The 26,461-nt window shown below is 38.8% G+C and overlaps 1 protein-coding gene across 9 annotated transcripts in view; it reads left to right on the top strand.

The window, feature by feature from the left end:
- The window catches only part of ca10.L (carbonic anhydrase X L homeolog), a 267,865-nt gene that overhangs the window by 169,127 nt on the left and 72,277 nt on the right, over positions 1-26,461 (top strand). For all 9 annotated transcript variants that reach the window (XR_005964730.1, XR_005964731.1, XR_005964729.1 and 6 more), the window contains 2 exons: positions 1,329-1,424; positions 4,157-4,229. Coding sequence is in view for 4 of the 9 variants with exons in the window: in XM_041578891.1 (XP_041434825.1) it covers positions 1,329-1,424; positions 4,157-4,229 (169 nt within the window). In the remaining 5 variants the exon portion in view is untranslated. The remainder of the gene's footprint in view (positions 1-1,328; positions 1,425-4,156; positions 4,230-26,461) is intronic.

Here is a 26,461-nt window from a genome sequence, read left to right as displayed (position 1 = left end):
ATAACTTGAAATAAAAACAAAATAAATAATGAATGTCTATTACAAAAGTGCTTAGAATAGCCCCTTCATCAGTTTTACATTCACTTATTTTGAAATTTTATTTATCCTTTAAGACAACCAAGATGATAATTATGTCTACATCTGAAGTATTTTTTGGCTCTACGTTAGGAATTGTAGAACACATTTTATTTTGCCTACAGACTATTATTAAAATCCAGAACTTCCAACGTTCATTTTCGAAATCAGAGTAAACTATCCTTTAGGGGCATATTTATCAAAGGTCGAGGTGAATTTTCGAATGAAAAAAATTGGAATTTCAAGCTATTTTGTGTGTACTTCGAATAGGGAATAGTCCAAATTCGATTCAAATTTGAAAAAAAATAAAAAAATTTGAATATCGAAATTTATCATGTACTGTCTCTTTAAAAATTTGACTTCGACCATTCGCCATCTAAAACCTGCCGAATTGCTGTTTTAGCCTATGGGGGGGGACCTCCTAGAGACTATTTGGAGTCAATCAAACAATCAAAGTTTTTTGGGGGAAAAACTTTGAATCAAATTCGATCGAATACGATATTCCTTCGAAAACTATTCTAATTCGGCCGAATATGGACCTATTCAATCGAAAGCGGACCTATTCAACCAAAAATAACTTTGACTTCATCTCTGTTGGTCTTTTTGAATTCATATTTCGAAGTTTTTTTAATTCGAACTTCGACCCTTGATAAATATGCCCCTTAATGTTTAATGTTTTGCAAGTAGAATGATGAGCCATATACAGATGGAGCACAGAAGTGCATGGGCATACCTCATGGCTGACATGCATGTCTGGCTATTATGAATTCAGAATGCTCTGAACCTGGGGTTTTCCGGAAAAGGCATCTTTGCGTAATTTGGATCTTTTTAAGAATAATTTAAATATTAAATAAAACCAGTAAGATTGTTTTGCCTCCAGTAAGGATTTGATATCTTAGCTGAGAAAAAGTACAAGGTACTGCTTAATTAATACAAAGAAAAGCTTTGAATTATTTGATTTAAATAGAATTTATGGCCTTACCATAATTTGGAGCTTTCTGGATGATATGTTTCTGGATAAAGGATCCCATGCAAGCTTAATAGTATTCACTACTCTCATCATTGAAACTGAATACATTCACACACTTCTTGTAAAAGTCTGGACAAGATATGCATAGCTCAGATCCCAATATAGTTCAATAGATTTTCTGTTGTTGTTATTATAGCAGTCTATCCTTGTCCTCACTGTAAAATTATTCTTCTTCTTATGTTATTTAAAGCTTTGACAACAAGAATTGTTTTTTCTACTGCAGGTCCAACTCATTCATTATAATCACGAGCTGTATACAAACGTAACAGAAGCTGCAAAAAGTCCAAATGGACTGGTTGTAATATCCATATTTATAAAAGTAAGTACATATAAGCTCAAAGTTGATTTTATTGATGGCTGTAATCAGCCAAATTTAATGAACTTCGTAGGGTGAAATGGGTGACAGGTGTTGAATGATAATTCTGTACTGTCATAAATGAAAAGTGCAATGGCCTGCACCTACTTTAATGTATGAATTACATTTTATTCAGAGACAATAATGAGAGTAGATCTTATAATGAATGCACTGTGTCAGACTGGGGTATCCGAGGCCCACTGGGGCTGTCATCCTAAAGGCCCTCCATGCTACCTCAAGAGCCCACTTTCCACAGACAAACCACCACACCTTACATGTGCCAGCTTCAACCTGGACCACTAAACACTCCATTATCTACAATCAGGCCTTACTCTACAACCATGTCTGTTCTGACACCACAGCAAGAGATCAGCACTTCAGAACTCTCAGGAAATACTTTATTAACAGAAGCTACAACCCAAGAATTGTAGATGACAGTATTCACAGATCACCAAGATCACCAGAAACCAACTCTACAAATACAAATGTAAAATGAAAACAAATCAGCCACTTTTTACAACATATGACCTGTTGCTAAAGACAGAAAGTCAGAGAGCTACACAGCCCACTGCATAAAGATGGGAGGCTAAAACACATATTTCCAGATCCACCTCTTCTTCCATAAATGGAACCTCCAGCAGTAATGGAATGTGTCCATGTGGAAGCAAGAAATGTAAAACATGCCCTCACATCCTCTCAGATACAATACAATTCCTGGCACATTAGAGTAATATAATATCCACATTCCACAGCCAATACAGCTGCTTATCCTCTAATGTGTTCTACATAATAAGATCTTTTGAAGTGTTCAACAAGAAGAATAAATAAGGAGAAATTGAAAAAAGTTTTAGAAAAAGGTTTACTCACCACTACTTCAGTATAAATCATAAAAAAACTGGAGAAGCCAGTAGGTAAACATTTTAACAGCCCTAACCACAGCATGGATGGTGTAAAAAGTTTTCAAGAGACAAAAGAGAAAATAGGCAAGATTCAAGACATAATGGGCCAGATTTAATTCAGTGAGAAAAAGTTATCTCAATGCTTATCATGTGAAAAGTCATGGATGAAATTCAAGCCGGGGAAAAAAAAAACCTTTCTCCAAATTCAGTTCCAGTTTTTTTCCCATAGACTTTAATAGAGTTTTCACGTGAGAAGTTTTTCTGAATCGAATTGCATCCTAAATTGAATCTCATCCATGTTTTTTCACGTGATATGCTTTTTTCATTGAATCTGGCCCATTATTGGCTACAGATTTATGACAAATTATCTACATTAAGACCAGAAGAGATATATCCATTATTCACCAATTCATTCATACCATATCTGGTTCCCTTTTGCATAACTTTCCATTCCCTTATGTTTGTCTCTAGTTGAAATTTAAATTATGCTTATGTTTTTTTCCTTTTGTTTAGCACCAGATTTGTGTACAAAATTCCAAATTCCATATGTAAACATCAGATACAACAGATCCAACCAATCAGCTGTGAAAAAGGAGGTGTCTGTTAATAATTAAAAAAGGAAATACAGCACTTTTTTCAAACAAGCACAGATTAGGAAAAACAATTTAACATTTTCATTAAAGGAACAGTAACAAAAAAATTAAAATGTTACATAGTAAGTAAGTACGTTCGGTTAGGTTGAGAAAAAGACACACGTCCATCAAGTTCATTCTTTTAAGAGTTTCCCTACACTGTTTTAACTTTTGTGTTTTAGAAACACTACTTTAGTTTATATAAACAAGCTACTGTGTTGCCATGGGGTTATGTAGAAGATACCAGATTCACTCTGTAGAATCCCACTGTATTCTATTACAGAGCTAATCTGTTTATTAAGTAGCCTGTGCCTTTTCTCCTTTTTTAGCTTGAATGACTGTCCCTTGCCTACACAGCAGCTTGTTAATATAAATTATAGTAGTGTAAATGAAACAAACACATAAACACGTTTACCATTGCATAGCAACATTAAATTATATTTGAATTACTTTAAAACTCTTATTTTTTGGTGTTACTGTTCCTTTAAATTACTTGTTTGCTAGTAACCTAGTAACCCTATAGCTACCAATCAGCTTTGAGTTATTAGATGCGGGCAACCTTAAGACTTTTTATTACATTACCCTGTTAATGTAAATTTTCTAGCTGATTCATAAAGGATATGTTATAGCTATAGTTATCTGGTATATTTCTGTGCTGTGTTAGAATTTAGACTCTAAAGGACAAGGTGCAAAGTACAACTAGAATGTAAGTGTGAGGTAGCGCTGCAGTGGAACCTTGTGCAAGTGCTGACGCTGTACAATTACTTGCAACCAGAAATCTTATTGAGGGCTGTTCTGATTGTTGCTTTGGGTGGTCCTATTCAGGTTTTGTCACTTTTTGACCTGTCACAAAAATACCAAGTTGCATTAGATTATATGCCCTTGGTGGTTAGGTTTTGTCAGTCGAATACATATTTGATGGACTTTTTCTCTCTACAGGAGGGTTTGAGAAGAGACAGGGAGAGCCATGCCAAGAAGACAAAGATTAATAGTTATTGTGCAAAACAGAATATAGAGTCAGTCTTTACCAAAGCAAAAGACAAAAACAGCAATACATATAATATTATTCGTTTTGTTCTTAATATTCTCATAGATACAACGGAAAGCTGCATTTTTTGTTATCACTTCGCAAGAACATTTTTTAACATTTTTATTTTATCTCCAGGTAACAGATTCATCAAATATTTTCCTAAAACGTATGCTAAACAGAGATACCATCACAAGAATTACATATAAAAGTAAGTAGCATTGTGTTTATGTGTTATAAAGAGATTGAGATGCTGGCAGAAATTTTCCAAAGATGCACAGTATTTGTTGTGCTAGGCAGAATGGTGCTACATCATTTTCAGTAAGACAGCAGAAATGGTATGGTTTAACATTTCTTTTATGTTTCCCAAGTGTCATATCTGCTGGACAGCTTGTCTGAATAAAATCACTGAAGGTAATGTTTATGTAATGTAACAATGCCAAGCCACTATTTAGCATACCCTATTTGACTTGAAAATTGAGAAGTTTTCAAAAATCCATCACAAATGTGTATTTATACAGTATGTGCGCAGTATTATTTTACCCAGTGTTCAATTATTTCAATAATACAGAAACATAATGTGTTGATACACCTCACATTATAAAATTTCAAACCAAAATTTATATACAAGAAAAGGGATTTATACTCTTAGAACCGGCTGAGTACTACTTAAATATTTATATCAAAATGTGTATGAATAAAAAGGCTGGCTCTAAGAGTATAAATTCCTTTTCTTGTATATAACTTTTGGTTTGATATACTGTACCCTTGTGGTTGTGGAGATACTCTTTTGGCAATTTCTGGCACATATATTATTGGATTGTTGCTCAGTTTACTAATAGAATTTCGCATTATAAAATTTACCACTTTAGTACTTTTCTATGCAAATAGCACAGCCCATTGACAAATACAGTATCACTAAAATCAGGTTGTAGAGCGAGAACAGAATTAGGAAAGATTTTGAGAATCAAACCACACCAGTCCTCCTTGCCTGAAAATGGCTTTCAGCCACTTAAATAATCAGGGCTTTAATAACTGTTTAGAACATGTGGAAACCTTTTTGTCATAGAGCTGATTTATCATTGGACTCCTTTATCATGCTTGGTTGGTTTAGGATGTTTATCTAGGGGTGGTTTTAGAAACGTCTTTTCATTTGATAAGCCATATGTAACCAATAATATTCTATCCATTCATTCAAATGCATTTAATTGAAGGTAATGTTATCCTGAAATACTGTAATACTTTAGTCATACTGTATACTGTAAGTTATACTGTAGGTAGGATAGTATACAAAAAGTATCTCCCACCTTATAGTTAGAACATGTTCACATGTTGAACAAGCTAAAAGACTATATACCATTTTGCTGTTTTGTTGCATAAGCTGTCTTATTTTCTTCTCTTTGGATCAAAGTTAAAGGGGTTGTTCACCTTTGAGATAACTTCTAGTACAGGGGTGTCCAAACTGCGGCCCGAGGGCCATATGCGGCCCAGGATGCATATGAATGTGGCCCAGTTTAAAACGCTTGGTTCCCGAGGAAATAGGAGGAGGGGGGACTCTGCCCATTGCCTAGTTAGTAATAATAATATAATAATAAGTCTATTTAATATCCTGGTGTCCCATATTCAAGTGTATCGCTCCATCTAGTTATCCAACTGGTATTGTAGTTCTTTTCTGTGTATTTCCTTTACTTTTACAAATCAAACATGTTTGTGTATTTCATGTGTGGCCCCAGACAATTTTTTTCCAATGTGGCCCGGCGAGCCAGAAGTTTGGACACCCCTGTTCTAGTATGATGTAGAGAGTTATATTCTGAGACAATTTGTTTTAATCTTTTATTATTTGTGTTTTTTGTGTTGTTTAGCTTTTTATTCAGCAGCTCTTCAATTTGCATCTTAGATAATCTGGTAAAAAGGGTCCAAATTATCCTAGCAACCATGCATTGATTTGAATAAGTGACTGGAATATGAATAGGAGAGGGCCTGAATAGAAGGATCAGTAATAAAAAGTAGCAATAACAATACATTTGTAGCCTTACAGAGCATTTGTTTTTTAGAAGGGAGTGAGCAACGCCCATATGAAAGCTGCATAGAGTCAGAAGAAAAAGGCAAATAACTATAAAAAAATAAATTATGAAAACCAATTGAAAAGTTGCTTAGAATTGGCTGTTCTATAACATAATTTAAGTTACCTTAAAGGTGAACCACCCCTTTGAATCCTTCCAGGTGTATAGGGTATGGTATAAGCAACATGCTACCTGCAAATGTAGCAAATACTTTAATTAATCCCAGTCTTAGTACTGGTACTTGTACTGATTGAGAAGCTCTTTCCAAATTGCATTTCCATTTACACAAGCACAAGTACCCTGGTTCTTTTAATTTTCAACCATCTCCAAACTAACAAAATATTTCAAAACCACTTTAAAGGACATGTAAACTCAAAATTGCATAAAGATGTATGTAGTTTGGGCACAAGTCTCCTAACCTAACTGCATGGTTTGCACAGTCTATTTAACCTTCCGTTGCAAAAAGTGCAAAATTTTCCTAAGCACAATGTTCTCTCCCACCTGGCAGCCATTTTTTTCTCAACAACATTGTGCACAGTATAGGCGTAAGCCAGAAATGCAGGATAACATCACCACGCCCGATTTAAAATCCTTGCAGAAGGCGTTCTCATAGTATAGCTGTCTCCTCTCGGTAAGTTCAAGTTTCAGAATCAGGAGCAGATAGCTGATGCCTGCTTTCTACACTTTGGAGATAGTAACCAAAAGGGGGCAGTAGAGGATTTGAATCTGTATGCGGCTCAGATCAGTGTGAAGGAGAACTTTGAAACTAATGAGCATGCGTCGAGATAAGAAGATCTAACTGCGCATGAGTAATGAGCCAAACACCAAAGAACATTCTGAAGGGAAGGGGGTTGAGTGAGTTGCTGTACTGGAAGGATAGCAAACTGCTGCAAGCTGAATTTTAACCTGTGCTGAGAGTGGCAGATATTTAAAGCATGTATACGGTCTGGGAAGATATATTAGATAAATATATTAATGGGGGGTTAACATGTCTTTAAGCAAATACAGGTTTGGGACCTGCTATCAAGATTGCTTGGGGCATGGGGTTTTCTGGAACAGAGGTATTTCCGTAATTTGTAACTCTATACCGTAAGTTCACTAAAAATTCATTTAAAACATGAATTAAACCCAAAATAATTCTATTTGATTTAAAATATTAATTATATAGATGCAATCAAGTACAAGGTACAGTCATTTGTAATTTCAGGGAAAAAGGGAATCATTTTTAAAAATGTTAATTATTTTATCAAAATGTGCCTATGGGACATGGATAACGGATCCTATATCTATGATTACATTTTTTTTAAACAATTTGCATTTTTGCTTTATTGTGTTGTATTAAAACAGTACCTTGTACCTGATCTTAACTAAGATGGCCGAATTCTATCCATATTGATAGAAAAACATTACTATTGTTTTTAAAGTTGAAGGAGTTTAAAGAGGAATGGAGATATAAATTACAGAAAGATCTCTTATCCACAAAACCCCAGATCCCAAGTATTCCAGATAATATATCCTATACCTGTACTATTTTATATGCTAATATGGTCACTAGAGATCACTATATCATAGGAGCTATTGAGTAGTTTAGCTATTTAAAATAATGATTGCTAATACCATTCATGTCAATGTGACAATGGAATGTGCCCCTATAGAATAATCAATGAAATATACTTATGAATATGAGTATATAGTATATTTTACCTTTGAAGGTTTTCTTTCCATGCTTTTGCTAAACATCATCAAAATTCATAGCGGCACGTGATTTTGATTCAGATAATTTTATGCAATTTAGCCTTCTTGACAGTCACCTTTCAAGGCAACCAATGCCATGGCTTTAGTAATTTCATCTGCTCTTGCCATGGGGAAGGCATAAGATTTTGATGATATTTTATATTCCAAGTAAATTAATCAATCTTTCTTTAAAGGACAGGGTATAAATGCATACATTAATAATAGTCCTATTTCAAGTACAATTAAAATAACTTTGCTTACAGTAACTGAGCAGATTTCTGGTGTTCCCAGAATCTCCAATTACTTGATCTATTAAGATAATATCAATTATTTTGCTTTTCACAAATAGCCCAGCCAGTGTAGAAAGCATGAGCAAAGCAAATGCAAAATAATCCCAAACCCTGACACAGAGAGGGGAATATATATATATGGCAGATGACAGCTGCAAAACTAAGCACATTATGGTTTTCGACTTCAGACAAATGATAGCTGTACAAAAAATTATGCAGCATTTCAAACGAGCATACATGGGGCTATAAGTTAGGTAAATAACATTAATTGTCCTTTAAACTTTCCATCTTTTAATCTAAAGTTGAAACGATTAGATAAATATTCATAATGTAACATTTCATCATGTTCCCTTTCGGTAGGCAAAATCTCAGCTGTTATCCTGCAACACTGGGCAAATTTGCACCTGGGCAGGAACCCCTAGCAACCAATCTGTGATTAGCTTATTGTAGCCACCTGCAGGTAGAGCAATGAAAGCAAACATTTCATTTGTTTCTATGGGTTACGGCCCAGGTGCAAATTTGCCCAGTCATTAATAAATTAGCTCTTTCTGTAATGAGAATTGCAGGACCATCAATACAGGGTTTAATTATCCTTGATGGAAAGTTCAGTTTTCTGCATTACTCTTTTTTATACGAGAAAAGTCTCCTGTTCAAGCTTATATTGGCTCATGCGTGTAAAACATTATCTACCAGTGCTCTCAGTACAATAAATCAGATTTTAGTGTTTTGTGTTGGGTGCTTTTTTTCTCATAACTGGCAGCAGTACCAGACTGCAGTAAATGTTATCCCTTCACAGCTCTGCAAAACACGAAATCTGTTCAGTCTCTTCACAACCCAGCAAGGGATTGCCTGTGCAGCGGGGTTTCTGACTGAAGAAGCATGTGCGAATAGGGAATCAAACCTTATGTTTGGAGCTATCTGATCTGTTCCATGAGCACTCCAATTACACTTATTTCTCCAAACACTTTTCTTACTGTATTTTGTTAAAAGGTAGTTAATAGAGTTCTATATAGCATACAATGGGTTTGCACACTCTAAGTAATCTACAAACAAAAGGTGGTATAAAGTAAATTTCTTTTGTATAGATTTATAGCAGTAAAATGTACCATATAAATCAATATCTTATCTAAGACAATTGATTCACAATAATACTGACAAATATATACATACCACCAATTTTGATTCTCATATTTAGCAAAGTATATCCATTCCTTGTGGTTTGTTTTTCCTTTTTGCCTTGAACTTACAAAATTGGTGGTATGTATATATTTTGTCAGTATTATTGTGTATAAATTAGATAAGATATTGATTTATCTGATGTACATTTTACTGCTATGAATCTATATAAAAGAAATTTACTTTATACCACCTTTTGTTTGTATATTACTTATATTATATAACCCATTATATGCTATACTGAGTTTTGGTTTACTTGGCTTTTGGTTTACTTAGGTGCAGATAACCCTTGGGTTATCTGCACCTCTCATGCTTGATAAAAAAATTTTAAAAAATTATTTTTTTACTGTTTGGAGTACCCTCCTTTGATCTGAGTTAATAGAATTCTATTGTATAGATCTACTTATCAAGTGTATTTTATTGAACAGTTTGAAATCATTTCCAAGAACTTCAATTCACCATGGTCAGACAATTTCTCAATACTTCCTATCACTTGCTAAAGTAAGCTACTGTAAGGGTGATTTTTTTTTTATTATATGACTGAAGATGAAAACGTGTACCTGTAATGTCTATGAAGGATTTAATTTATCCAGGTCATAATATACGGCAAATTATGGGAAGCCAGTCTCCCATAGGCTACATTTTAATAAAATAGTTTACATCTTTAAAAATGATTTCCTTTTTCTCTGTAATAATAAAACAGAACCTTGTACTTGATTACAACTAAGATATAATTAATCATTTTTGGAGGCAAACAATCTTTTACACGTGTGCGCAAAAGCCTGAGCACTGTGTTTTTGCAGCGACTGGCTGGTCAATCATATGATGAGCAAGTGTAGGGCCACAAACCCAAATGTTGCAAAATGATGCATTATGAAGCATTACAATGCAGAGAATTAATAGCCAGCTATTGTGTTGTATAGATCAGAATCAAGTTTATAAATAAAGTCTGTTTGTTTTGTTAAACAATGTTTAGGAACTCTGAGAACTGCAGAGCTCAACAATATATGTTATCTTGGTTAACACAAAAAGCTATTTTTCCTAAATATTAAGAAAAGAACATAAATACATACCATTTTTAATTAAAAAAAAAAACTGTGTTCACGCTTACATGAGTCATGGTGAGGATGGCCCCTTTCCAGAAAAAACTTGAATGTCAAGAAGGCTACTAACATATCATAGAAATTCATATTCAAATTAAAACTCAAATCGAGTTTGGATAGTTCACTAGTCGAATTTGACAGTTTTGACCATAAAAAAATTTGAAAATTAGAATTTTCAATTCGACCCTTAATAAATGTGCCCCTTCATGTAAAATTTAAAAAAGAAAAAACATTTGAAATCAAAAAAAAAATTGTTCCATCTCTTAAGGTGCACAGTTGCCATGATCTTTCCAAATATACAATATGAACCAGTAATTTCTAATATAAATTATGTTTTCGATTTTGGACAGATCAATTCAAATCTATGGTCTGTTGAAACTCACCCCATCGTGGCCTAACATGTTGTTTTCTTATAAGAGTGCTATAATACATGTATGATTACTTATTAAAATAAAAGAATAAGTTGCTGTTTTGTTTGTTTCTGGTGACACCTTTTCGACACTGGAAAAACACGTGCAAACATGTGACTGAAAAACAAAACAGATAAAAAAAATTCCACTCCTTACCTAGACAGTCCTATACTTATTTAGATTTGATTTATTCAGCTTGCTATTATTATTTGAGATAGATAATAGTTGGAGTAGATTTGCTAAACCTCAACTTTTTGGGGGTCAGGCTTTTTGATGCAAAAAATCAAAAATGATTTAGGAAAAAGTGCAACTTTTCCAGGATTTATTATGTGACAAAACTACAACTATACTGAATCCGTAAATAATCCAGTTGAACTCTGTATAAGCATCAGCATAAGACTGTGTTAACACTAATGGGAGTCGCATACTCGCAAGTGGAAATATCAGAAATGAAATCAGCTGAAATCTGATGAAATCAGAAAATGGTTAAGGCTGCCAAAGAGGAAAGACATGTATAAACTGTATTCACACATGGCACCGTTGCCTTGGGCAAAGAAATCCTGAAGAAATTAAAAGGCTAGTTCAGTACCAGCATGCAAGTGGTATAAAAATTGATGCATATAATAAGCTAATGAAATGACTAGCTGCATAAAAGGGAAAATGACAAAGAAACCTTTTCCAAAATCCAGCAACAGCTGAGCTCAACAGCCATTGGACCACATACAGATATATGTGGTCCAATGAAAACCTCAGACCCCAGGAAAGAAGAAATATTTTCTTACATTTATTCTTACATTTATTGATGATTTCTCAAGGTACACAGTACTCCACATGCTGCATGCTGCAAGGATGAAGTTCCAGAGAAGCTTGAAGATTATCTAGCTCAAATAAACAATACATTTAGCAAAATGCCAAAAACACTCCGTGCAGATAATGTGACTGAGTATACAAGTAGCAAAACACAAGCCATACTGAGGAAACATGGAATAATGTTTCAGACTACTGTACCATACAACTCAGAGCAAAATGGTGTTGTAGAGAGAATGCACTGCATTTTGCGTGAAAGCGGAAGAAGCATGATTTTTGATGCAGATATACCAACCACGTATTGGGGAGAAGCACTTAGGACAGCCTGCTATCTTCAAAACCGTTTACCCGGCAAAGCAACAGAGAAAACTCCATATGAACTATGGAATGGGAAGAAACCAGAACTGAAACACATTAAAATCTTTGGAAGCAAAGCCTTTGTACATGTTCCCAAAGAAAAAGTGGGAAGACTGTGCTGAGTAAGGTATACTTGTTGGTTACAGTGAATCTCAAAAAGGGTACAGAATACTGTACCAAAGCACCAACAAATTAACACTCAGCAGGAGTGTGATTATTGATTAAAACTCTGTATGTCTAAAGTTTCATGATGTGACATCAACTGCCAAATCTACAGAAGAACCCCAATCAGTACTAGAGAGCACTGAAACTGTGGTCAGTATAAGTGATTCAAAAACTGAAAAGAGAGAAAGTGAAACCTCCACAACTTCAGTCAGAAAGTCTAAAAGAAGCAATAAGAGCATCCCAGCAAAATGGTTCGTCTAGCACCACAGCCTGAACCAGCATCATGGGAGGAAATGCAAAAGTTGCCTAACCAAAGAGAAGCAAAAGTGGATTGAAGCAGCTGATGAAGAAATAGCTTCACTCAACCAACTCAAAACTTGGAAACTTACTGAGTTACCTCAAGGCAAACATGAGACTGACAACATGATAGCAGATGCTATGACAAAGCCACTAACAAGATCCAAATTTAAGAAGCACAGAACAAAAATGGGGCTAATGTGAGAAGTATTTGTTGAGAGGGGTATTAGACTAGTATGTGTACACTATAAGTTAGCAGCAAAAACCTTCTCTCTCATATACTGTGTTATACTGTTATTTACTTCTGCCAGTAGGTGTCAGTGTTCATGTTGTTGTGTGTTCATAAAGTTTAATTGAAACATGTGCATTCTGGGAATAATCTCCATGAGGTGATGTTATATCCTTCCTTCTACTGCATGTGAGGAGAATAAAGTATCAACCATGCTTACAGCATCATACTGGTAAGGGTTCTGACTGTCACTGCAACTCCAGATTACCCAGTTACTTTGCTAACAATTTTACAACTGGAAGATCTTTCTTTGCTTCATGGTTTTTGAGGTTTTAAGGGTGTTTTTGATGCTGACTTTTGTGCCGAAAAGTGGTAGTTACCGTGCAACAAGTCGAAAATTTTTCCCTTTTATGCTTTTTTCAGTTCAGATCTTTTGAAAAGTACTTATATTCGTGGTATCAATAACCTTAAACCACAAAAATTCAACCTCTAATGAGTAGACCTCCTTGTAGTAGATTGGATACAATGACTGCATAAACCAAGAAAAAACATTTTACATGATTAAACCTATGCAAACTAAGCTCTGAAAAAATGGGGGTCATGTGTGCATCTGATATATGCATTTGTGCTACTGCCTAATACACCAGTTCTGTATGCATACTGTAGAAAACTACTGATGGGCACAGGGAACAGATTTAGAAACTAGCGATGCAGAAGAGTCTTCTTACAAGCCTACATACAAGACAGTTGAAGCAGGTATAGGTGGCTAAACCATGTAATTGTCTAAAAGAAAATGTACTGACCAACATGGTCCACAGCTATTTATACAGATTATTCAAGGAATGTAATATTGAATTATAGTAAATGAATTCAAAAGGACTTTAAATTGCTTTTAGGTGATACTATCACTAGTAGGTTTTTGTTGTCCTTTTAATCTATAGTTCGTATATCATTGACCAGGGCAGCATTGAACCATTGGCACTTACCTTTCCCTGCACTCCACAAAAAATTACACACTACAGTACAGTACAGGATGGCTGTGAAATGGCCACAGCTTTATTGATACTGTAAACAAGCTAAACAGGTTACATAACAATTGCATAGACAACATTACCACCTGGGAATGCTTGCCTACTCCACTGCAGTGAACGGGCTACCCTGCCATGCTGGCGACCCAGCTGCATTAGTAAGCTTTATTTTGAACTCCATCCTCCTGGGACCATTACCCAATGAGGTTAAACCATACCATAAATGCCAGGGGTACTAGCCCCTTCCCACTGTCAAGCTTTACCTGTCCAAACCCCCATGCTGTGACTTAACCAAAACCCCATCATGAAAAGCCAAAGCTTCCAAACATCACCAAATCCCTTACCCTATCTCCAACCCCTTTTAGGGCGGGATGCTACTTACCTCTGACTGAATGGACTGGTGTGATTGTGCTGCGGTCTCCTGGCAACCAAGGTACTCCTCTCCACCTCTCCCTATGCCCCTTCTACCTCCCTGCCTTCCTAGCCCTGTCAATGCACCCCTTCTTTAATCCTTCATGTCTGGGTAGCTGTTATGTTTTGGTAGCCGAGGATGAGTAGAGTATAACTACTAGCAGGTTCATGCAGCCATTACACTTCTACTCTAATACTTTAAAAAAGTCTAGAAAGTACTATGTACACAGTATAATTCTTGTTCACAGTGACACCTACAGGTCCTTTGTATAAACACCATATATTCCCCATATAGTAAGAAAGCATTTGAGCAAATGTAATAAACAGCAGTCCTTGGTCCATGCAGGTAGTTTTCTGATTCTCTCAGTATGCCTTATAGGTTCACTTTCTTCAGGCCTATTGTAGTTGGCATCAGGAGTAGGAAAATGTCCTTCATCAAATGGAGCTTCTCCAAAGTCATTCCTAACAGGACCAAGACGACTTGCATTCCATATATCGTCCATCAGACAGTTCATATGTGTTTGGTCTTCACTGGCGTCTCACTTCAAGTGGTGTAGTAAATTTAGATTGTCCTTGTTTCAGTAGTCCTGGTTTATTAATTCTGACTAAAGATCCAGGCTGAAAGTGCACTTCTCTTGCATCCCGTTTTCTGTCTGTATAAGCCTTGCATTTGGCTTGTTGACGTTTGAGATGTCAGCAGTAGACGATTTTGTAGGCACAGTATTTTGTGGAAGTTTGATGTCTGCATCATGTAACTTAGTGCGCATCTGTCTGCCATGTAATAATTCAGCTGGAGATAATTGGGTTGTTGCATGGCTCGTTGCTCTGTAGTTGTAAATACTTTCCAAGCTTTCCCAGTATGATTTGCTGTCTGGAGTGTTTCTTCCAGACATCTGTTGAATCGCTCGATTTCTCCATTTGCTTGTGGGTAATGCACTGAAGATTTCCTATGCACAATATTTCTCTCTCTCAGAAAGAATTTAAACACAGATGAGACAAACTATGGGCCATTGTCTGATATTGACTCTTTTGGATTACCTTCTCTACTGAAGACTGTAGACAGAAATATTATTACTGTAGCTGATGTTATATGAGAAACAAATGCAATTTCAGGCCATTTACTGTAATAGTCTATCAAGGTTATAGCAAATCTGCAGTCTAGGAGTATCTGTAAAAGGACCAAAATATCAATAGCAAGTTTTTCCCATGCTGAATCAGGGAATGGTACTGGCTGAAGTGGTGGTGTATGTGTGATAGCTGTTTTGTTATGATTCTGACAAGTAACACAAGAATGAATTGCAGTTACCACATCAGCATCCATTGCTGGCCACCATTATAGTTCTCGTAGTCTTTGTTTTGTACGTACAATTCCTTGATGACTCTCACGAAGATCAGGACTGAGTTTCTTCTCAGCATTTAGCCATTTGCTTTGTAAGATGTCCCGTAGTTTTACTTGAATTGGACATATGAGGCAAGCTTGCTTAAAGTCAGCAGCTGTAACTGTAGATTATAGTAAAACAGTCAGTGCTACAACTTCTATGTCCTCATCCAGTGTATCACAGAAGCTGCAGGTAAACGTGACAAACAATCAGCAGTAACATTTTTCAAACCTGGTTTTTATTGCATTTTGTAGTTGAAATTCACTAGCCTTGCTGACCATCTAGCTCAGTGATCCCCAACCAGTAGCTCATGAGCACCATGTTGCTCTCCAACACCTTGAATGTTGCTCCCAGTGGCCTCAAAGCAGGTGCTTATTTTTGAACTCCAGGCTTTGAGGCAAGTTTTAGTTATAAAAAACAGGTGCACTGCCAAACAGAGCCTCAATGTAGGTTGACAATCCACATAGGGACTGCCAAAAGGCCAATCACAGCATTTATTTGGCACCCCAAGAACATTTTTCATGCTAGTGTTGCTCCCCAACTCCTTTTACTTCTGAATGTTGCTCACAGGTTCAAAAGGTTGGTGATCCCTGATTCAAGCTATATGCATGCCTTCTCTTCCTAGCCCCTTTATTGTAAGCAGTGTAGTTAAATGGCTATGATCAGCACTTAAAGTAAATTCTATACCCTGTAATTAGGTTCTCCATTTTTCTGTTGCCCAAAAACATGCTAAACCTTCTTTTTCAACAGTTGAATACTTACACTCTGCCTCTATAAGTGTTCTGGATGCAAATGCAACAGTTTTCTCTGTATGATCAGCATGGATCTGTGTGAGAACTGCACCAACGCCATAGTCTGAAGCATCTATAGTAACCATAGTGGGTAGAGCAGGATCAAATAAAGCTAGTGCTGGACTGTTCACTGTTTCACTATTTCAAAGCTATGTTGAGCAGACTCTGACCACACTAGACTTAAAGTTCCATGTAGAAGTGCTCTAAGTGGCTCCACAACTGAAGCATAGTTGGGAATAAACTAAGAATACCATGAAGTAAGACCTAAGAAAGCTTGTAAGGTCTGGAAATCAGATGGAGTAGGTGCTTGTGTAACAGTGTTGACATGGTCAGGATCAGGCAGTAGTCCATCTTGTGAAATGATATGACCCATAAATGACAGCAGAATTTGTCTAAAGTGGCCTTTGTAAAGGTTCAGTTTCAGTCCTGCAGATTCAAAGCATTTCAGAACATTTTTAGGTGCTTGTCATGAAGATCCAAAGTTGGAGCATAGACAATTATATCATCCAAGTAGCATTCTACACCAGGTATGCCATGGAGTATAGAAGACATCAGTCTTTGAAAACAACTCGGTGCTTAAGCCAGTCCATAAAGTACACATTTGAACTGAAACAAACCATCATGGGTGATAAATGTAGTGAGGTCTCTGCTGTACTCGTGCAGGGATACTTGATGATAAGCACTCTGAAGATCCAAAGTAGAAAATAATTTTTTTTCTTGGAGTTCTGAAAATATTTCCTCTATGTGTGGCAAAAGAAGATTATCCATAACAACTGCTTAATTAAGTTCACGGAGATTAACACAATCAAATACCTCCAGTTTTCTTCATTGTTACAACAATCGGTGAAACCCATTCGGAGGATTCTGATTTTTCAATCACATCTTGCTCTACCAGTTTCTTTAGTTCCTTTGAGACAGTCTCCCTTATAGAGTAGGGCAATCGCCTTAATTCCTGGCGTACTGGTTTTACATCTGGTTTTACATCTGGTCTCAACTTAACTTTGTGTACAAAGTTCTTTGCACAGCCCAGTGAAGTGTTGCTTTGTGGTGAAATTTTAGACACTGGCTGTGTGGCAGGCACTGGTGCTGTAGTAATGAGACCATCAACTAATTGTAGGTTTAATGCAGCAAAGAGATACCTTCCAAGTATAGCAGTACCCTTATTCACAATGTAAAAGTCACATTTTGTAGTATTTGATTCAAATTGTACAGTCACTGGCAAGCAACCAAGCACAGGGATTGGATCCTTTAATTAACTGACCAGTCTCAGGGCAGGTGCAACAAGTGGATCTTTTGCAAAGTATTTCAAGAAAACATCCTTTGGTAGTATAGAAACAGCTGAACCGTTATCAAGCATCAGGTTAATGGAGTGTCCCTTTGTCAGCAGAAACAGTATTGACACTGACATTGCATATAAATTTGTCTGGAAAAAATGTTTATAAGCTTTATCCACACCAGAGCCGGACTGGGAGCAAAAAGCAGCCCGGGCAAAAAACAAACAAAGCAGCACATGTGTAAACACACACACACACACAAAGAGACACACAAACACAGAGACACACACACACAGACACAAAAATACACACAAACACAGAGAGAGACACACACAAACACAGACACACACACAAAAAGACACACACACAAAAAGACACAAACACAGAGACACACACACACAGAGACACACAAACACATACAGAGACACACAAACACACACAGAGACACACAAACACAGAGAAACACAAACACAGAGAAACACAAACACAGAGAAACACACACAGAGACACACAAACACAGAGAGACACACACAAACAAAGACACACAAACACAGAGAGAGACACGCAGACACACAAAGAGACACAAACACACACAAAAAGACACACAAACACAGAGAGACACACACAGACACAAACACACACAGAGACACACAAACACAGAGAAACATACACACAGACACACAAACACAGAGACACACAAACACAGACACACACACAGACACAGAGACACAAACACACACAAAAAGAGACACAAACACAGAGAGACACACACAGAGACACACACAGAGACACACAGACACAAACACACACACACACAGACACAAACACACACAGAGACACACAAACACAGACACACACACAGAGACACAAACACAGAGAGACACATACAAACACACAAAAAGACACACAAACACAGAGAGACACACAAAAACAGAGAAACATACACAGAGACACACACACACAAAGACACAAAAACACACAAACACAGACACCCCTACCTCTCTTAGGGAGTTTCATGAAACAGCACGGAACTCTCCGACACCTCCCACCCCATCTGCTGGCCAATCAGAGGGACTTTGCCTTTCCCTGACTGATCTTAGGAGGTGGGAGGAGGGAGGAGGAAGGAACACGCAGCTGCTTGGTGTGCGTGTCTGTGAAGGAGAATCACAGACACAGCGTGCATGCTGTAAGTCTCTACCTCAAATTGCCACAAAGCAGAAGCGGCCCATTTCAGAGGTAAATGGAGCGGCCCTTCGGGAAATTGCCCGAACTGACAGATTGTCAGTCCGAGCCTGATCCACACTTAATACCGTAACATTTGTAGTGACTTCATGAACATCTTTAGCAGAATTACGGGAGGGCTTAGCAAAATGTCCTACTTTTTTGCATTTGCGGCACTGTACAGCTTTTGCAGCACATGTAGCATAATTTGAAGTGTGTTGTGTTGAACCACAGCGAAAGCAGTATTTTTTATTTGTATTTGCTGCACGGTTTTGGAGTGTACCTTATTTTGCCTGTGACTCTGAATTATTAGGCCACAGTGCCGAATTCACCAGCTGTACATTCCCAGCAGTTCCCTGACTGAGAGTTTTAATCTCTGCCACTGCTGTTTCAATTTGGCTAGCAACTGTAATAGCCTTTGTGAGGGTTAAATCCTGCTCTAGGAGCAGTCTCTCTCTATTGTGAGGTGAGTTTGTTTTTTCCACTGTTTGGTCTCTTAGCATTTCATCTGTTAGATTCCCAAAGTCACAGGTAACAACCAGCTCTCTCAAAGCTGCTACAAATAGTTCTGTGGATTCCGGATTACGCTGTCCACATTGGCGGAATATATATCTTTCAGCAACCACATTTACTCTTGGCATGAAAAAGTTCTTTATAGCAGTAAGTGCAGTTTCATAAGTCTCATCAAGTAATGGTAATGCATAGAATATACACTGTCCCTCTGCTCCCAGACACCGAATAAGTAAAGCACGCTTTCTAGCAGCAGAAAACTCCCCTTGGTCAGCAGCAATAATGTATTTTTCAAACATACGGATCCAAGCAGTAAAAGGTATGGTAGGCTCACCAGGGTTTGGAAGAAAAGCTGCAGGCTGCTGCAGAGGTGGAAGAGACATCTCGTCGCCAATATGTTATGTTTTGGTATCTGTTTTAATTCTGGTTCTATGAGTCTCTCGGAAGTAATTAAAACACACCAGCTAGTATAAGCAAAGGTTTATTACATACATAGAATGAAGAAGAATATACATTACCGAATGAGTAAAAGAGCAAAGCAAACAAACTACAACCAAGACTGGGAGATCCCGGAACAGTCAGCAGATTGAATCCCTCAAACGGTCCACGGAAGGTCCTGTGGCGGCACGCGTCAACCCCACAAGTGAGATCTCAACTGACCGAATGTCAGTCCCTTGGTACTGGCTTGCGCCCCGGCAAGAGATCGCGGCGTGTGTGCACACCGGCGCGGTTGCGTCGAGTTGTGCGCGCGTGCGTGGACGGAGGTTCGCGCGCGCGCGCACGTCTTTGACGCGCACGTTTTGACGCGCGCGCACGTTTTTGACGCGCGCGCACGTTTTTGACGCATGCGCACGGTGCGTAAAAGGACGCCGAGGCCTGCAAGTCACTGCGAAGTGATCTTGCCTCTGACACTAAGCGTTTTGAATTCCACATTGCTGATCCACTGGTTTCCTGATTATTGGCCTGTTTTTGACTCTTCTCTTGGATTTCCCCTGGTACCGCTGATTCCGTTCCTGACCTACGCCTGGCTTTGACTACGTTTCCGCTTATCCCTGTTTGGCTACCTCGACTAGACTTTTTACAAGTGCCTACCCAACATCTATTACCGGCACCTCTGTTACTCTCCATCTGGGCTTATTCCTGTCTCCACCCAGGCTCTAAGTTCCAGTGAGAGGCATAGGGGAGGCTATTATTTCGTCGGACCCATTACGGAGCCTGATAGTATCACTTCGCCAATATGGAGTCTGGCGGTGATCAAGCCTCTCAGCCTTTTGATGCCCTCGTTCAGCAAATCACATCTCTTACTAAAGCAGTACGGGACCTGCAAGGAGGTTATCAACAGATCCAGATTCAACTTCATGATCTTACTCCTCCTGTTAATCCTCCTCCACCTCCGGTGTCCCAAGCTCCAACCCAACCTACCGCTTCCGCTCCTGTGTATTCCGAACCCAAGGTGGCGCTACCAGAAAAGTTTTCCGGAGATAGACAACTTTTTCGTGCATTCTTCCATGGTTGTCGACTAGTATTCTCCCTGAAACCACAGACCTATGCCTCCGAACAAGTCAAGGTTGGAGTAATTATTTCCTTACTGTCTGGGGAACCACAAGCTTGGGCACACCGTCTGATGGAGAGCCAAAGTCCACTCCTGAATGACTCTGATACTTTCTTCCAGGCCTTAGGTCAAATTTATGATGACCCCAGACGCGACGTTTCTGCTGAGGCCGCCATTCGTGTGTTACGCCAAGAAAGACGGCCGGTAGAGGACTATATTTCTGATTTTCGCAGATATGCAGCAGACACAGAGTGGAATGACAAGGCTTTGAGACATCAATTTCGTCTTGGACTCTCTGATGCCTTAAGAGATGAACTGTCTCGTGTTGCAATGCCCACCGATTTGGAAGGCCTTATTGATCTAGTAATCCAAATGGATCAACGCCTGAGAGAAAGACGTGCTGAAAGGTCTTCTTCCTGGCTTCTTCCCAAGGCTCCTCTGCTCCCTCGCCTTTCTGCCTCTTCTCATCTTGTGGAGTCGGGTGAACCTATGCAAATCGGTCTTCTAAGGTCTGCTATCTCTCCTGAAGAAAGACTTCGCAGACGCCAACTGAACCTCTGCCTGTATTGCGGGTTGTCTGGTCATTTTCTGAAGGACTGTCCCACTCGCCCTTCTGGTAAAGCTGGACTGTCTTTTTTATCTGTTAGTACTTCGCCCAGAGGATTCTCACCCTTAACTCTTTCCATTTCTCTACAGTGGCTCGAAAGAAGAGTTAAAGCATCGGCCATCGTTGACTCTGGGGCGTGTGACTGCTTCATTGATTCTGAGTTTGTTAAGACTTACGTTATCCCTATTCGTCTCAAACAAGAGCCCTTCTCTGTAAGGACAGCCGATGGTTCATCGCTCTCTTCCGGGCCTGTGACGCATGAGACGATCCCTTTGAAGGTTATGATAAACTCCTGCCATTCAGAGTCTATTGTTTTCAATGTGATTTTTTCTCCCCTTTTCCCTGTTATTTTTGGCTTACCTTGGTTAAAACGTCACAATCCTTCAATAAATTGGTGCACTGGTACCCTGCAATTCGACTCCAAAGTCAGTATTTCTCATTCAGTTACAGAAAATAAAGAGGTTTCCATGGCTCTGTGTCCCTCCTCTGACGATCGTTTAACAAAAATACCATACTTTTTACACGAATTTTTGGATGTCTTTGATGAGAAGGGAGCTGACAAACTTCCCCCTCACCGTGTTTACGATTGTCCTGTCGACCTTTTACCTGGAGCAGCCATTCCTTTTGGGCGAATTTACCCTCTTTCGGAACCTGAACTGTCTGTATTAAAGAACTATATCGACGATAATTTAAAGAAGGGTTTTATTCGTCCTTCTACTTCACCGGCTGGGGCAGGCATATTCTTTGTCGAAAAGAAGGACCACTCTTTACGACCATGTATTGATTATAGGCAATTGAATCATATAACTGTCAAGAATCGTTACCCTCTTCCTCTTATTCATGAACTTTTCCAGAGTCTTCGAGGGGCAAAAATATTTTCAAAACTTGACCTACGAGGTGCTTATAATTTGGTGAGGATCCGAGAGGGCGATGAATGGAAGACAGCTTTCAGATCCCGCTATGGACATTTTGAATATTTAGTCATGCCGTTTGGCCTATGCAACGCCCCCGCAACTTTTCAGCATTTCGTCAATGATATTTTTAGAGACATCCTCGATCAATTCGTTATCGTTTATTTGGATGACATACTTATCTTCTCCACATCCTATGAAGAACATGTTACACACATGAAGAGAGTTTTCAATAGGCTCCGTACTCATGGTCTCTTTGCTAAGCTAGAGAAATGCGAGTTTAATAAATCTTCCATCGAATTTTTGGGTTTCATCATTTCCGATCAAGGGATATGCATGGATAAGAAGAAGGTTTCTACAATTCTTGAATGGCCAGTTCCTGATAATCGTAAAGCTGTTCAGAGATTTGTTGGTTTCGCCAATTTCTACAGGAAGTTTATTAAAGACTTTTCCAAGATCATCGCCCCCATCACAGATTTGACCAGTTCTTCTAAACCCTTTGTCTGGACTCCTCAGGCTCAATCTGCATTTCAGAAACTTAAAGAGTTATTCGTCTCTGCACAGATTCTTAAACACCCAAATCCAACTTTGCCGTTTGTCCTTGAAGTTGATGCCTCTGAGGTTGCAGTCGGCGCCATTCTTTCACAAAGGTTTGGAGCCCAAGGTTCTCTTTTTCCTGTAGCTTTTTTTTCTAAAAAGCTCTCATATTCAGAAAAGAACTATGACGTTTCCGACAGGGAACTCCTTGCAATTAAAGCTGCATTTGAAGAATGGAGACATTTGTTGGAGGGGGCTTTACATCCTATTTTAATTTTTTCTGATCATAAGAATTTAGAATACCTACGTACAGCTAAACGTCTCAAGCCTCGACAGGCTAGGTGGGCTTTATTCTTCTCCCGTTTTAACTTCCATATTACCTATAGACCAGGAGCAAAGAATGGTAAAGCCGATGCTCTTTCCCGTATATTTTCTGAAGATGATAAAATTCCTGAACAGATCCATACCATTCTCCAACCTCAGAACTTCCTTTTATTACAGTCTGAACTTATGTCCAGAGTTAAAGAAGCTTCTTTTTCCACTAATATCTCCCCAGATCTGGAACCAAAGGATGGTTTTCTTTTTTTCAAGAATAAAATTTTTGTCCCTGAGACACTTCGTGTGGATGTTCTTCAGTTTGTTCATAGTCATCCTCTGTCTGGACATTTAGGTACAAAAAAGACTATTAATTTAGCCAAAAGACTTTTTTTCTGGCCCAGGATGAGTAAGGACTGTAGGCTGTTTGTCAGTTCTTGTGAGACGTGTGCTCGTTTTAAATCTTCTCATTGTCGACCCATGGGGCTTCTTCATCCGTTACCAGTCCCTGACAGGTTTTGGGGTTCACTTTCAGTGGATTTTATTGTGGAATTACCTCCTTCTCAAGGCTTTAATACAATCTTTGTTGTGGTCGATCGTCTATCCAAGATGGCACACTTCATTCCCATGATTGGTACTCCTTCGGCTGCTTCTACTGCTGAGGTCTTTATTAAAGAGGTTATCAGACTACATGGGGTTCCGGATGAGATTGTTTCCGACAGAGGGGTACAATTTACGTCCAAGTTCTGGAAAGCACTCTGCCAGTCTCTGAAGATTAAACTTCTTTTTTCCACAGCCTTTCACCCTGAAACTAACGGACAAACAGAAAGAACGAATCAAACCCTTGAACAATATCTTCGTTGTTTCACTTCCTTCCTACAAGATGATTGGTATCAACTTCTCCCATTTGCCGAATTCTCTTACAATAACTCCGTGCACTCATCAACTAAGGAGACGCCTTTTTTCGCCAATTATGGTTTTCATCCTCAAGTTTTACCTAACCTTCCTAGAGAGGTGACATTGCCCGTACTTCAAGACCGACTTACATTTTTGTCCAGTAACCTTCAAAAGATCCGACAAGCTATGACTGTGTCACAAAGAAATTATAAATTTTTTGCCGACAAGAAGAGAAGAGGGAGTCCGGGTTTTAAAGTGGGGGAACAAGTGTGGTTATCCACCCAACATATTAAATTAGACTGTCCTTCCAAGAAGTTGGGGCAAAAATTTCTTGGTCCGTTCCCCATCATGCAACAAATCAATAATGTGGCTTTTAAGCTGAAGTTACCTGCATCTTTCAAGATCCACCCAGTATTTCATATATCTCTTCTCAAACCGGTTGTCAAGAACACGTTTCCTGGTCGTTCTTCTTCTCCTCCAATACCAGTAACCATTCAAGGAGTTGAAGAATTCGAAGTAGGTGCAATCTTGGATTCCAGGTATCACAGAGGTCAGTTACAATATCTAATACATTGGAAGGGTTATTCTCCTGAAGAGAGGTCTTGGGAACCAGCAAACAATGTTCATTCTCCTCGGTTTATTAAAATGTTTCACAAACGCTATCCTGCTAAGCCTGGGCCCGTCCAGAGGCCGCGCCTCGGGGGGGGGCAATGTCAGTCCCTTGGTACTGGCTTGCGCCCCGGCAAGAGATCGCGGCGTGTGTGCGCACCGGCGCGGTTGCGTCGAGTTGTGCGCGCGTGCGTGGACGGAGGTTCGCGGGCGCGCGCACGTCTTTGACGCGCACGTTTTGACGCGCGCGCACGTTTTTGACGCGCGCGCACGTTTTTGACGCATGCGCACGGTGCGTAAAAGGACGCCGAGGCCTGCAAGTCACTGCGAAGTGATCTTGCCTCTGACACTAAGCGTTTTGAATTCCACATTGCTGATCCACTGGTTTCCTGATTATTGGCCTGTTTTTGACTCTTCTCTTGGATTTCCCCTGGTACCGCTGATTCCGTTCCTGACCTACGCCTGGCTTTGACTACGTTTCCGCTTATCCCTGTTTGGCTACCTCGACTAGACTTTTTACAAGTGCCTACCCAACATCTATTACCGGCACCTCTGTTACTCTCCATCTGGGCTTATTCCTGTCTCCACCCAGGCTCTAAGTTCCAGTGAGAGGCATAGGGGAGGCTATTATTTCGTCGGACCCATTACGGAGCCTGATACCGAATGTAGAACCCAGTTTATATAGGCTTAGCAAACAATGAGCTCATATAGTAGTTTAATCAATAGCTCATATTATTCATATAATGGTTTGGTTAATAACAGATCTTGCTTCCCATGCGCTCATCAGGATCTGGCCAGACTCCCAACAAGCACATCCGAAGCAGAGATCTTATCTTAGCAAGCTAGTAGCTGAATAGCATATTGTGCCCCTATCTATAATAAAGAAGAGTCTGATAAGGGCTTCAGAAATCATAAGACATAATACATATGAGAATAATGAACAAGTATTAGGTCATCGAGTTGATTCCTTCCCATGATTTCTCTTGTACAACACTTCATTATACAGAATTATAGATTATAAGGCCGCCTTGTATACTATGATACAAAGGTTTGTTATACACAATTATAAGTCATAAAGCTGTCTTTTTACACTATATTGGGCTCAACATACGACATTAGGTTCAACAGTAGAACAGTTCTTTGTGTTATATTTTTATACAGTTCTTCATCAAAGTATTGCGATGAGCTATTGGGTTTAATCAGAGTATTACCATGAGCCATTATTGAAAAAACTCCTATTAATACAGTATCCGAGGATGAGTAGAGTATAACAGTCTTTATTAGCAGGTTCATGCAGTCATTACACTTCAACTCTTATACTTTAAGAAAGTCTAGAAAGTACTATGTACACAGTATAACTCTTGTGCACAGTGACACCTACAGGCCCTTTGTATAACACCACAGTAGCTCCATTTTATTTTTATTACTTGAGCATTTTAGCATGTACAGGTATGGGACCTGTTATCCAGAATGCTCAGGACTTGGGGCTTTCTTGATAACGGATCTTTCTATAATTTGAAATTATACCTTAAGTCCACTAGAAAATCATGTAAACATTAAATCAGGGGTATCCAAACTTTTTGCAACAAGGCCCAGATTTGGTGTGGTGAAAATGTGTGGGGGCCAACCATTCAGCCTGACATCCATTCCGAGGTAGCTAGCTTGCAATCAGGATCATTCACTCCTGAAGTTGGATGCGTACACGGTGTTTAGGAAGTGGAGTCTGTTTGGATTTACTCTCCGCGCGTAATATTTGGGCACATTAGTCAT

The sequence above is a fragment of the Xenopus laevis genome, chromosome 9_10S (assembly GCF_017654675.1).
Source record: "Xenopus laevis strain J_2021 chromosome 9_10S, Xenopus_laevis_v10.1, whole genome shotgun sequence".
NCBI classification, from domain to species: Eukaryota; Metazoa; Chordata; class Amphibia; order Anura; family Pipidae; genus Xenopus; species Xenopus laevis.
Note: the sequence above shows the minus strand (reverse complement) of the source record. Positions and strands in the feature narration are given on the sequence as shown.